Source organism: Echiichthys vipera (genome assembly GCF_963691815.1).
Source record: "Echiichthys vipera genome assembly, chromosome: Y".
NCBI lineage: Eukaryota > Metazoa > Chordata > Actinopteri > Perciformes > Trachinidae > Echiichthys > Echiichthys vipera.
In genome coordinates, this window is record NC_139849.1 from 13,115,476 (window position 1) to 13,130,818 (window position 15,343).

Consider the following 15,343-nt stretch of genomic DNA (forward strand, 5'->3'; position numbering starts at 1 on the left):
GCACTCATTGGATTGGTTCGCTGCCGAGTGTGAAACGGCTGGGATGAGGATCAGCCCCCCCTAAATCTGAGACCATGGCTGTCAGCAGGAAACTGGTGGATTGCTTACTCCGGGTAGGGAATGAGTCCTTACCCCAAATGAAGGAGTTCAAGTACCTTGGGATCTTGTTCACGAGTGAGGGGACGATGGAGCGTGAGTTTGGCCGGAGAATCGGAGCAGCAGGGGCGGTATTGCAGTCGCTCTACCGCACCGTTGTGACGAAAGGTGAAGGCAAAGCTCTTGATCTACCAGTCAATCTTCGTTCCTACCCTCACCTATGGTCATGAAAGCTGGGTCATGACTGAAAGAACGAGGTCACGGGTACAAGCAGATAAAATGGGTTTTCTCAGGAGGGTGGCTTGAGTCTCCCTTAGAGATAGGGTGAGAAGTTCAGCCATCCGTGAGGAACTCAGAGTAGAGCCACTGCTCCTTTGCATTGAAAGGAGCCAGTTGAGGTGGTTCTTGCATCTGGTAAGGATGCTCCCTGGGCGCTTCCCTAGGGAGGTGTTCCAGGCACGTCCAGCTGGAAGGAGGCCTTGGGGAAGACCCAGGACCAGGTGGAGAGATTAGATCTCCACACTGGCCTGAGAACGCCTCAGGATCCCTCAGTTAGAGCTGATTAATGTGGCCCGGGAAAGGGAAGTTTAGGGCCCCCTGCTAGAGCTGCTGCGACCGAAGCCCAGATAAGCGGTTGAAGATGAGTGAGAGTGAGTGAGTGAGTGGGGAAAGGGGGGTGATAGTGAATATAGGACTGTTGTGGGCAACTTTGTCACTTGGAGTAAGCTGACTCATCTGCAGCTCAATGTGACAAAAACCAAGGAGCTTGTAGTGGATCTGAAGAGGGTAAAAACATATGTGACCCCTGTCTCCATCCAGGGGGTCCCTGTGGACACTGTAGAGGAGTAAAAGTATCTGGGGGTGTACTTCAATAATAAGTTGAACTGGACTAGAAAAGCTAAGGCTGTCTACAAAAAGGGCAAAAGTCGACTCTTCCTGAGGAGGCTGAAGTCCTTTAACATCTGCCGGACGATGCTGAGGATGTTTTATGAGTCTGTTGTGGCCAGTGCGATCTTCCTCGCTGTCACATGCTGGGGCAGTGGGCTGAAGGTCGCAGACACCAACAGACTGAACAAACTGATCAGGAGGGCCGGTGATGTCCTGGTGGAGGAGCTGGACACCCTGACGACCGTGGCAGAGAGGAGGATGCTGTCCAGGCTCCGGTCTATCCTGGACAATGTCTCCCACCCTCTCTACGACACACTGCCCCAGCAAGGAGCACCTTCAGCAGAAGACTCCTTGCACCCAGATGCACCACAGACCACCACAGGAAATCTTTCCTGCCATTGATCATTTAATTATACAATACATCCCTTGGAGAGCCTGTCACCCCCTATCTGTAATTCAGACTCAACCACAGACAATCTGTTCTTTTGCACATTAGTCTGGTATTTTTGATCTTGTATATATTTCTTAAAAGTTTTTCTAATTTACGCTATGTTATCTGTATATCTGGAGTTTTGTCGCAAAAATAATTCCCCTCTGGGATCATTAAAGTATTTCTGATTCTGATTACACCGTTACAAGTAATCCGTTACTCCCCAACCCTGCCCGTGTGTTTGGTTGTCACATCAACAAACTTTGTGGAAACAGCATCTTCACAAGAGGACCCTGTTTACTGTGACGTGAGGTAAATCTTGTCCTCTAATAGTAGAAACTTTTTGGTTTTAACAGTCTGAGCTAAATGCTAACATTAGCATGATAACATGCCCACAATGGCAATGTTAACCAGCTGATGTTTAGCATCAGATTGGATATGGTTAAAATATGGGCAAATTCAAAAAATGTTGATGTTATGTTTGTATCAGAGACATGGTTGAGTAAATCTATACTGGATAATCATGTTAATTTGGATGTTTATAACGTCTTTCGTGCAGATCGCTGGGCGAAAGCTGGAGGAGTGGCGATTGATACAAAGAAAACATTTCATTCATCAGTTCTTATTTCAAAGTCAGTCCCTAAACAATATGAATTCCTTGTGTTAAAGGTTGAATTTACTAAAGGTTGTGCTATGACAATAGTAGGATGTTACAGACCTCCATCAGCATCAAAAGATACATTGTCCTCATTATCAAGTATTAAGTATTAAGCTAATGTTAAACATAATGAGCTAGTTTTCATGGGAGATCTAAACTGGGACTGGTTTTCCCCAGTCTCAGATCCTTTAAATGTTTCTGTGATGCAGCATACTTGACACAAATCATAGAATTGCCAACAAGACCTAATCTTAGACACCCCGAAAAATCATCACCCCTTGACTTGTTCATAACAAGTGCTCCAGAAAAATATAAAGCCACTGCTGTCTTTGCAATTAGTGATCACTGTGTAATTTCTGCAATTTGGGACATAAAACGTCCTAAACAGAAGCCACGTATTATAACCAAAAGGAATTTTAAATCTTTTATTGAGCAAGCATTCTTGCATGATCTTTATTTATGTGACTGGGCAAAAACAGTTGCAATACCAGACCCTGAATTTGCCTTGTCTTATTTTAAATCACTTTTCGTGGATATTACTAATAAGCATGTTCCTCTCAGAAAACACAAGGTCAAAGGTCGTGACAATATGTGGTTTACTGATGAACTTTCTGACAAAATTCATGAGCGAAATCTTGCATGGGCAACTGCAAGAAAGTCAATCGGATTGGACACATTTTCGGTACCTGAGGAATAGATGTATTTCCTTAATTCCTAAAGCTAAATCTGACTTTTATACCAAAGAAATGTCCGACATACAGTAAATAATCCCTCTAAGTTTTGGAAGGTTTTTAAGTCTGTGTCTTCTGACATAAGTAACAATGTGTTTCCACAGGCAATAAAGTTAGAAAATGAAATTTTTACAGACAAAACAAACATGCTAACTGCTTTAAATCAGCATTTTATCGACTCTGGATGCCACTAAAAACAACTCTAAACTCTCCATCCAATGAACAAAAGATGCATCTTGATTTTAGTTTTGCTCCTGTTGAGATAAGTGAGGTACGTAAGGCTCTAAAACAGATAAACACTAAGAAACCTGCTGGTCCGGATGGATTAGATCCTCTTTTGTTACATCTCCCTGCTCAGATTATAGCAGAGCCATTGACACATATTTTTAACCTGACCATAGTAAGTGGCAAAATACCTAAAGTCTGGAAGTCTGCACATGTTGTCCCACTTCTAAAGGGGGCGATCCAACAAACCCTAACAGTTACAGACCTATATCTAAACTCTTAGTGCTTGCTAAGGTTTTGAAAGGACTTATAAGTAATCAACTAAAGGAGTTTTTATCGAGTAATGGCATTCTAAATGACTTACAATCTGTTTTTAGAAAAAAACACAGTACTGCCACACGCTTCAATTAAGGTTTTAAACGATATTATAAATGCAATTGATGAGAAAGAGCATTGTGCTGCATTATTTTTAGACTTATCCAAAGCTTTTGACACAGTCGACCACTCTGTTCTATTACAGAAGCTTGTTAACTTAGGAATGGCCTCTAAAACAGTTAAATGGTTTAAAAAAATTACTTGAACGATAGGACACAATGTGTCAGAGCTGACGGTTTATTTTCTGACTTAATGACGATACAACATGGTGTCCCCCCAAGGGGACCTATTTTATTTACTATCTATATTAATAATTTGTGTAGTATCTTTAGAAAGTGCAATTAAGGACCTTCTATCTGCCTTTAATGTAGTTCAGAAAAATCTTTGTGGATTGAGACTTGTATTAAATGTTGATAAAACTAAAAAGTTGTACGTCAGACACATGTAAAGAACTTACAGATTGTTACTCTCAATAATAAGGTGATTGAGAAAGTCAATAAATATATGGGCTTTTTCCTTGAGGAAAATCTGTCTTTAAAAGACCATATTGAGTGCCTTACTAAAAAAACTCAGGGTGAAGTTGGGTTTTTTGCATAGAAATAAATGCTGTTTTTCTTTGAGTGCTAGAAAAAAAATCATCCAAGCCATTCTTTCATCTGTTATTGACTACGGTGATATTTTGTAAATGCACGCAAATACGTCATCTTTAAAAATGCGTGATTCTGTGAACCACGCTGCTTTACGATACATCTCTGGTTCTGGTTTCCGAACTCACCATTGTACTCTATGAGGAAGTTGGACTTTACATCAACTTCCATCCTATCTGTGTTCTCTACTGGCTCCTAGAAACACCAGAAACCCCACCACCCGCCTGATTATGTTTAATGTTCCTCGAGCCAAAACTGTGTTTGGTGAAAGAGTTTTTAAATATTTAGCACCCCTATCTTGGAATAAACTACAGGATAATTTCAACCTGGAATCCCTCATCAGCATGGACCATTTCAAAAGCAGGATTAAGGACTTTTTAAATACAATTTGCACATGTACTGTCTCTGAGCACTGATCTGCTTTTTTATTTCTAATGCTGTTTTATTTTGTTGATTTATTTTTGGTGATTTATTATATTAAGTTGTGTGTCATGTTTTAGTTGGGTGCCGTTTCGGTTTTAAATGTGAAACTTGTATTTTTATGCTTCTGTCTTGGCCAGGACTCCCTTGGAAAAGAGATTTTAAATCTCAATGAGAATATTCCTGGTTAAATAAAGGGTTAACAATATTTACCATCTTATTAAGTGCATTGGTAGGCTCACATTTGCCAATTAGCACAACATGCAGCTGAAGCTGATGGGAATACGAACATCTGTACAAAATAGCATGGCAATCAGTCCAGTTATTTGTTGAGATATTTCAGGATGGGCAGGCCCAGACTGAAACCCTAATGCTTACATGTCTGAATAAAATCCGGTCTAATAACAAGCCTGGTGTTAATTCCATGTGTGACTACACGAAACCTATGTTTCACATGTCAAGCTGCCGTCTAGTAAACCCAGTGCAGTAATTCTGTCATTATCAATTTCCTCTTCCTTTACAACAGGAACACCTTGGCAACAAACCATTATGGGTTAGGGTCTCTTAGCAACCATCTAAACAAGTCTGTCTCACCACTAAGTCTGTCGCTTTGAAAAAGGATGTAAATAGCTAACAAAATGATGACGTATTAAATGATTAGGATATTTTTTCTGTGATCATGTCATGACCTTTTTAAGATGTTCAAGTCTAATTTTGAAATATTACTATCGCTGCCAGTGGCTTGTGAAGCTTTGGTATGACTAATGTGAACAAATGACATCACGGCTGAGACTGTTCCCATAAACCCTCAAACCTCAAACCATGCCTACCTTCTGTTTTCTAAGAGGACACAGGAAAATATCTGAAAATAATTTTATTTATTTATTTTTTACACCATCAATTATGATAAAACGATGCATTTCTCTACACTTGTAGTCAGAAATGTATGATATAAAAGAAAATCTTTATCGACTGAAATTCTACTGACTTATCAATCAATCGATTGGTCCAGGTGGAAAAAAAAGATCTGCACGTTATCCCTAGATTAACTCAATTGTCCACAGTGCACTGAAAGCACTCTACCTGTGTGGTAGAAGTGTTCAGTGACAACACGTTTTGTCTTGTTTTATTATTTTAAAATAGGCTACCACGAAGACCAACGGTCACTTCTGGAGGAAAACGGATGAAAAATTAATACTGCCGGACAGTCTACAGTATATTGGTCTATATCTATTTTCTCTCTCTTTCAATTATCTTGCAGGGCAGCTGCGTTCTCACAGCTCACAGTCACACAAGACCAGAAGACGTCAGGCCTATATTTCTCTCAATTTGTGCCTTAAAGCAATATTGTTGTAGCACTGTGCCCTTGATTTCTACAATACTTCTGTAGTACAGGTGTCTACCATTGATGACATTTGGAACAGCAGTATCAGTGGATCACTAATTAAAATACAGCTTCTAGCTCTTAGCAATAAAATGGCGTTACTGCAAGCCCGACGCAACACAGCAACTGAATTCTGTTTGAGCAATAAAAGGGGATGCTCTGTTTAGCCTTTGGTTAGCCAGGTGCCACACTTCCCTTCCCTTCCCTGGTTTCAAGCCCCGAGTCAACAAACCCCACTTTGCTCGACTATCTCGGCTTGAACGGAACATCTTAAATGATAAGTGCTGTTGCTGTCTACTTGCTCCTTTAGGGAATAACACTTTGCTTATTTTTCTAATTAAAATCACAGTCAACAAATCATGCTGACGTTTTTTCATGTCTCAAACCCACACACACACTCACCCTTCTTTGCGTCCCCAGAGGCCACCTCTGACAGGTATCTGAAGTAGTCTCCTTTCATTTTGAGGTAGAACACCTTGCTCTCCGCCTGACTTGCATTGAGAATGAGGAATTTGTCGAGCAGATTCTGAAACAATCAAGAAGACAAGAACGGTTTATAAACAAATATAAAAAGGACAGCTGATTGTGTATTTATAACAAAACGTGCCTGGTGTACAAGTAAATTGACAATTCAATTATAGGTGGGATTAAGAAGACAAGTCTGTTTGCACTGTAGCCTTCGCTTAAACCAATGTTTGTGTGAGTGTAGTAAACATTGCCCCATATGTAATCATCTAAAGAATGGGGACACATTTTGTGATGACGCCCCTAGATGTCAGTCAAATCAGAAATCCAAGAAGCCTTATCAGACATCTCCTCTCTCTCTCCCTGGCCTGGCTTTGTCTTCTCTCTGTTCATTGACCAAGCTACGAACTGCTTCTCTACTCTGAGGACCGTTTGACCTTTTAGACAAACCTGGAACTCATTGAAGAGTGAACAAAATGACGTCACGGTCATTAAATGAAGAACCATGTAAGGCTTATTTATGTTCGACAAACAGACACTGTCAAAAGGTGAAATTTATCTGTTAACTAATGAAGAAAAGATCTTCTCAAGACATCTGTAAAGAAATTAGTGTTGTTTGGAACGACTCTGGTCATTCTATGATCAAGATTGCCGAAGTTACAGAAATGTGGTGATATTTAACCTGATTATGTAAGTATTGACATTAAGGATCCGCCAAGGATTATATTTTAAGTTTGTCCCAGTCTGTATGCATCTATCATTCAGTCATACTGTATATTATCATTGAGGATCTTATTTTGAATTGATTTTTTTTATTTCAGACATGTCAGAAAAAAGAATACAAAAGTAAACAAAATTAAATTAGTTTTATAAATGAGAGAAAAAAAAAAAAAAAAAAACCTGTACCAACAAATAGGTATACAATAATTTCTGTCTGAAAAGGAGTAGAAAGGAGTAGAAAGAAGTTTTCACTTCTACCCCTTATTCCCAATTCAGTCGGGGGCGACTGTGGCTCAGTTGGTAGAGCAAGTCGGCCAATGTCCGAAAGGTCGGCGGTTCGATCGGTCTGTGTGAATGAATGGAACCTTGACTCTAAATAATCTAATCTAAGTAGTCTGTATCTTTTATCCACTATATGTACAATTTGTGAATCTTAACTATACAATCATCAATATTATAAAATGTTATGAATAACAAATAATATACATAAAGTTACAATTTATAGGCCTACATATAAACATCCATAGAAGCACATCTACTTATACATATGGATAAATAACCGTAAATATACATATATATAGCCCATATTTCTACAGAAAGCGATTTTTTTGTTTATTTGTTTTTAAAGCCCTTCCTCGTCCCTATACCTTCTGAAAATCATTCCTCTGTACTTTTTTTAAAACTGGACCATGTCTGGACATTGCTTTAGCTCCGTGCTCATTCCATTCCACAGTCTCACTGTCCACAGACTCTTTTTTGGCTTAAGGCTGAAGATTTAGGGTTCACAACGAAAGTGACCCTAGAAGCTGAATATCCGTTGCCAAAGTGAAACGTCCCCTATCGCATGCCGCCCTGTTGGACAGCCTCTTCTCCTTCCTCTTGGATCCCCCTCCTAGAAAGCTGAGTTGGTGAGATGACGTTGTCGGTACTTTAATGAGCAGATCTGGGGCCTCATGTATCAATGTTGCGTACGAAAAAAAACGTGGCGTACGCCATTTTCCACGCCAACGTTCAGATGTATCAAAAGTGAAATGACCGTGGAAATGTGCGGTGCGCCACGCAAATTTCATGGCTGTCTTACGCACGTTCCTACAGCTATTGTTTCGTTGGCGACACTTAGAGGGGATGCTGGGAAACTGTTAGTTATGTGAAAACAATTCATCCTCAGTGTAATGTGCCCATCAGAAACACATTAATGGACAATTAACACACACGTGTTTGCAATCATAAGGATGGATATAAAAGCATGCGCAATTTAATAAAAAATGGCATTAACAATGGTAGCCTTGGCCTTGTTAGAAGACATCGCAAATGGTTATATCAGACGTGAGAGGGTGGTTAGAGAGCGGGAAGATCTGTTGGCAAATGACGACAACTGGCTCATGAGTCGTTTCAGGTTGCCGAGGCCAGTGTTACTGGAGCTGTGCGCAGAGCTGCGGCCAGCCCTAGAACGACACACAGCCAGGAGCCAGGGGTTGTCCGTTCCCACACAGGTGCTGACCACTCTGGGGTTTCTGGCAACGCATGACTCATTCATTCTAACCAATAGCATGGTTGGTAACAGGTTGGAGGCTGGCACGGTGCGCGATGGCTGGCTTCTCGGTGAGTAAATAATGTATCCGTGTAATGCGCCCCGAATTTAAACCAGCACAATGCCCGTTTGGACACGCGCATTCAAATATGTGTATTTGTTTTTTTCCCTGGTGAAAAAAGAATGGCAGAGCTATCTTGTCTCCTTGTGTTCAGTATTCGTCTCAATAAACGCGTGCGTAAAGTATACTGCAGTAGCTACGGCGCACCTCTGCAGTCATTAATATAAGTGTGATTAGTCTTGTCAATCCTTGTAATGAAGTTGTTTTGTCCTGTTTGTTTTCCCGCGAACAGTAGTGTGATTTTTATTTATATATATATACAGTATATATATATATATATATATATATATATATATATATATTTTGACCCCTCTCACTAACCCCGGCACCATCCAAGAGGGGAGGTACAACAGTGGTGGAGAGGGCAATTGACCTATTGAAGGGGCGCTGGCGCTGTCTAGACCGGTCGGGCGGGGTGCTGCTGTACACACCTGAGAAGGTGTGCCGCATCGTGCTGGCCTATGGTGTCCTGCACAACTTGGCACACCGCCATGGCATACCACTGCCAGAGCACATCCCCCCACCAGAGGAACCGGACGCCCGGACCCGTCAACCTCGACCCACCCCGTGAAGCGATACGGCCCAGCGTCTGATTTCAACGATGTAAAGAGGCAAGGACACACTTTACTTTGTAAGTGCATTTATTGCATGATAAATATCTCCCAGTGCCACGGATTGCTCTCCCTATTTCCTCCTGTGATTCCAGCACAACTTGTGAAAGGACACGGCCAGTCGGGCGGACGTCAGCTGGCGTGGAGTCACCGGGGCGTGTGGTTCTGGAGGTGCCGGTGGAGACGCCAGGGCGCACGGTGCAGAGGGATGAGCCCTCTCCTGTCTCATCGTCTATTAAGAAATTATAATAAAAAAATGAAGTAATTAAACATGAGTCAATGTGTTTATATCCTGGCAACTTAACGCACGAGCATGTGTAATGTGAGCAGCCTATTGTACGACCAGTATAATGACATTTCTGAGTTTAACACATTTACCTTGAAGATGATCTGTGTCGCCTTCATGGGCCCCCACAATTCGCTTAGAGCTGTGTCCTCCACAATAGCCGCCACTCTCTGATCAAAAGGGGGTCAGTTCCTCCCCTCCTGTCACCCCGCCCGTTGCGGTGATCATTGTGTGTCATTTCATGTCATGTCCTAATCTATCATGTATATTATGTATATAAATACTGTATATTCCTTGTTTTTGTAGTAAAACCCCCAAAACCTTAGCTGTTGTCTGTGAGCTTTCATTCTGTTTTGCAAAGTTTTGAAGTCACTGTTTTGGTCACAGTCATAACCAGCTTTGGCCACTAGGGGCGCTATTTCAACTTCCTGTCTTACTCTTACTGATTTCAGGAAGAGGGCCGACCTGTAGTTCTTATGGGAGCTTGCTAGCTCAGCCTCAGCTCACACTGTAAGCCCGAAATGTAAAAGCTTGTTAAATAAAATGGGTTGTGTTAACTCAAATATTTAAAAAAGTTAATTCACCTCTGTTTTTCTGAGTCAGTAGAACAAATTTTTAATTTTAAGTTTACAGTGCTCAACTACTTTAATTAATTTTTTGTCATTGTACTCTAGTTAATAGTTTTACAGTAATTCCTGACGTCACACACGTGCATACGTGCTTCTTCACCGAGCCTAACCGAGCCTGAGGGAGTGGAAGAGGAATGTAACCGAACGAGACAAGAAGATTGCAACGTGCAAACTTGGGTTTACATTTCGTAACGTTACATTTCGAAGTGAAAGGAGAACGATTTTACTTTGGGAAATTTGTGGCATGAAGCAATTTTCTCTACCCGACAAGCTAACTCTCGCCACTGTGCTTACCGCACTGACCGCCATTATATTGATTTTCTCTTTGGGCGCACTAATTTGGTGAGTTATGTTATGCGTTGATTAAATTATGCGTTGTTGAATTGTAATTTAGGCCTATAATCAGTGCGGGAAATAACTGACAGTTGCCATAGATGATGAAGTCCAATGTCCCCGGTCAGAAGCTAACCTGATTTCAAAAACATTGAATTTGGCAAAGGATTTTAAACATTTGAAAATAATGTTAAGTTAGAGCAAATTAAAGTCTATTTTCAATCTGAGAAAGCCTTTTGTTTACTGATAAAAGGACATTTGGAAGATATGTTTTGTTTCTATGCATAAATAAGGACTTTTTGACACAGAGGTTAAAAGCATTCACATTAGTTTGTTGAACTAGTTTGCTTCAGGCCTCAGGAAGACATGCATTAGTTGCCTGCGCTGTCATATTTCAGAATTTGTCATTAATGTTGGCTAAGTAATGCTTCTAACTTATTGTACATAAAGCTTTTGTCAATGTGTTGCAACCTAATTAACTTTTCAATCTCATTTTTATTAAGGCTGAAGCTGAAGCAACTAACTGATTTACGGAGTCTTCAATCTGGTATGTTGTGCAAAGTTACTAAAATGTGAAGCAATGCATAACACTGAAAATTTCCAAAAAAATGTTCTTAATTTTTTTCACTATGCATGGTAGAGTTGTGAATTACTAGATTGGGGATAATATTGCTTAATTTTCCAATGGCTGGGAATTGCGAACTTTGTGCTGCAGTCTTTGATAAATGGGCACAGTTACTTGAACACTATCGTTTACAACATAGCAATTTGTCCTCAGTCAGTCCTTTGCCTTGTCTGTATGATGACTGTATCTGCACATTTCAGTCAGTAAATGCATTGAAAATGCACCTTACATGGTTACATAGACAGAAACCTGAGCCTAATGAAAATCAGGTGGGATGTGTGTCATTCATCTGTCCTGTATGTGGATTCAAGCAGCCGTTTGATGATAAAAGTCTTCTCAGTCATTTCAGGACACATTTAAAACAACATGAGATGGTTGATTGCCCATTCAAATATTGTCACTACCGTACTAATGTGTACTTATCATTCAATGCCCACAAAAGTAGGAATCATCCAGACTGTGATGTCTCAGATTTTAGGGATGATATTGTTTTGACAGAAACCACCAGCCAACCGATGCTGACTCAAGTTTAATCTGATGACGGTGGTCTGTCTCAGAATTCTCCTGAGCAGGATGCTTTTGAGTGTAATCCTCCTGAATCTACAGATCACACTGGTGGATTGACAAGTTGGTGGTGTCTTCAGCTTTTGCAGAAGAATCCATCCAGTACATGCAGACTAAAATAAGTGATCACAGACAGGGTCTTCAAGCAGTGTTTCCGAACTTTAAACTCCAACCCAAGCATCCTTACGTTGAGCACTACCCAGAACTAACTAAACGTTTTGGGCCTCTTGTTCACCTATGGACCATGATATTTGAGGGAAAACATCACTCCAGATTTTGACGGGCAGATATGTTCCCTTGTAGACATTGAAGAGCTTCCACAGAAGGCTGTACTAAAAGTTGTTGGGCCTGAGAGTGATGCCAATTCAGTAGCATTTGATGACATAATAATATGAGGTTTTTCCAGTCCCCGCTTTTTCCTACGAGGTAGAACTCATACTCAGTGATGAAAACGTTACATATGAGTGGACAGGGAAAATTCTTAAGTCATCAAGGGGACAAAAGCATGACATACCTGAGACCATAGCAGCCAAAATGCATAGCTTCAAAGCATACCCCAATGATAACGAATTTCAACTGGTAGCCGAAGCGCATGTCTCGAAACATCCTTGTCTTAAAGAGCCAGGATCTCGGACAGGATGGTATGGTTGGAAAAATAGTCTCAAGTTTAAGATTGGGAACTACCGCTCTAAGTTGAGCCGGGCAGGATATCATGAGGTTGCTGTGAATTCTGGTAAGAGGAGACAAAACAATCCAGACAAACAAGCACCCCACACTAACATCAAAAGACTAAAGCAGGCAGAAGTGAATTTTCGACCTAATTTTCCAAGAGGTGAAGATGGTGCAGGTCTTGAGCAAGTGAGACTACAAATTGCAGCAGAAGTTCAGAGGAGTGACCAAAACTGACAGATGTATTACATTTAATTCTCCTGTGTGATTGAGTCAGTGATAAAATCCCCCAAAAACAGATCTGACACATTACAAGGTCAATGATTTGACATGAGAGGGCCTATGCACTACACTTTGACTTTAACAGCAATTTAATATTTGTGCAGGTCTGTGCCGACTTCAATAGAATTGCAAACATAAACCTTTAGAACCACTTCTATGCAGAGTTGGACCGACATGCCTTCAGAGCTCGTTCAGGAAGAAAGCTGCACTCACAGGGAAAGTAGCTGATGTTCTGGGTCAGCTCTTTCACACGTATGACCTCCAGGTTAGTTGTTTATGTTTATTAGTGATTGATATTAATTAATATTACAGCAGATTTTGGTTAAACTGTTTAAGAAATCCTAATTTCCTCAGAAGTGAGAGCACTTTATTGTGATATTATGTGGCTATGCTCTATAGCAGGGATGTCAAAGTCAAATACATCAGAGGGCCAAAAAAACAAATTTGCTACAAGCCGAGGGCCGGACTGGTTTAAAGTTTATTAAAACATATTCAAATGATTGTATATGACCTGTCGAACCAAGACCTAACACAGTGTACCGTATTTTATTTAACAATTAAATTAATAATCCAGTGCTGTTGTATAGAGTGATATAGTACACTGGTCAGTAATTTCAGGTGACACATTTTTTCAACAGGCAAACAGCAAAAAAGAAAAACGTGTTCCTTAATATCAAGATAAAGACACACAGCTTTGTGAATATGAGCTTCAAACACCCTGTTCTCGTCGTCCACCTTCTGTTTAGTCATTATTGGGGGGGGGGGGGGGGGGGGGGGCTGAAAGTTGACATCTGCCCTGAATGCTGATGAATAATGAAGCCGAGGCGGCCCACTTGCGGCGCTTCAGTGAGTTCGTGGGCTACCGTTGCATTATGGGTAATGTAGTTTTGGTGCATTGGTGAAAAACACCAGCAGGCGGCTGTGGCGTGCGGGCCGGTTCTAATACTAATCAAATATCATCCCGGGGGCCAAGATCATTCATTCGCGGGCCGGATCTGGCCCGCGGGCCTTGACTTTGACACCCATGCTCTATAGTGTCCTAAGTTAAGCAAGAATATGTTCTCATGTTCAAGGAACAAGTTGATGTCAGACGTGCTGCTGTCCTCCGTGCACTTCCTGCATATCTACATGAGGACGACTCGATTTCTGAAGCTGTGGGAGGTGAGTCATTAATAGTTTAGGATTAGAATTTTAGTCAGTTGATCATGGAAGACACTATTTGTTTTTTGTCAAAGAGTTACATTGTTTCAGTTGCTTGGGAAAAAAAACTCTTTTTATACAATTGAGAATAAATGTTTTTTCTGTATGAGCTGTCCTAGTGTCATCAAGAGCTTGTCAGTGAGGACAAAGTCTTCAAACGTGTCTGTCTATCACTCGGATTTCATTCACGTTCTAGTTTCAGGTTTTTGAGTATTATCATATGAATTGTTGTTATTGTAGGGTATAAAATGGATGCAAATCGGAAACCATAAAACATGCATCCTCATATTAAACAGGTATTGAATAGTATCCCACCTTACTTACAACTTCAAAATAAAACAATGTGTATGTCTGAATAATTCATACTTTCTAAATTGTATTCATTGGTAAGTTCTGATCAGTACACGATAAACTGATGTTTAAAATGTTTAGCAGCTATTTCTCACTCACTTTACGTTGCCAAAAAGGAAGTAGACTGAAACACGTATTAATCGATGTACAAGAGCTACTTTAAAAATATATGTAATCAGTTTCAACAAAAAAATTAAGTAACCTAATGCAATATTTAAGTTAACTAAACTTGATTATTTGTACTGTTAAAACATAATACCAAGTGAAAAGTAAAAAATTTAGTTTTTGTCACTTAAAATAACCAAGTTAGAACTACTTAATTTAGAATGTGTGTGTAACTTACATAATTAAGTTTGTGTCACTTAAAATAAACTAGTTAAGAGTAAGTAAACTTAAAATTTTGGATGCAATCAGCTTCACCAAATTTTTCGAGATATATTAACTTATCAGTGAGTTTTTCTCTCATTCTAGTTTTGTCAACTAATATGTTAGCTCCTCCGGATAACAGCATTTCACAGCAGCTTCATGATAAAACACACAGAACATTCATGGCACGGCGGCCGAAAGTTAAAGCAGAGTATTTTCAGTACAGACAGACTTTGCAGTACTTTTAAAAAGAGCATTTAAGCACTGTATTCTCGCAATTTAACAAGACTAAACTAGGAGTATTCCCATTTCACTCCTTAGGCACCATAACATTGCTTTTGACCAGACTGTAATTCAGCAGAAATAAAACCTCTTACTGTTTTATAGAGCGGTTTCACACAATAAGTAGCTAATTCACCTATGCAACACGAGGGCCTGAGTTGATCACACTGTTCCTGGAAACGTCACACCGATTCATACTTGGAATGAATGGAATTAAACTATTAATGCTGGCACGGCGCAGACCATTACTGAATTTTAAAAACTGGTATAAAGTGTCTATAAAAACCTTTTTGCATGCACAATAATTTAACGGATCTGGAAACTTCACAGACATCTGAAAAACACATTCACAACGTGGGAATTAATAAGTATGTCAGACTAGTTCATACTCAATTCATCAAGGTTTGTGAACCTCTTCAGTAGGTCACTACCTCAAACACACACACCACGACAT

The 15,343-nt window shown here is 40.2% G+C and overlaps 1 protein-coding gene across 1 annotated transcript in view; it reads right to left on the reverse strand.

Annotated features, from left to right (window-relative positions):
* Nucleotides 1-15,343, reverse strand: part of LOC310966178 (14-3-3 protein beta/alpha-1-like) — a 68,353-nt gene that overhangs the window by 19,669 nt on the left and 33,341 nt on the right. The window contains exon 4 of the mRNA XM_083940036.1: nucleotides 6,257-6,380. Coding sequence (XP_083796162.1) covers nucleotides 6,257-6,380 — 124 coding nt within the window. The remainder of the gene's footprint in view (nucleotides 1-6,256; nucleotides 6,381-15,343) is intronic.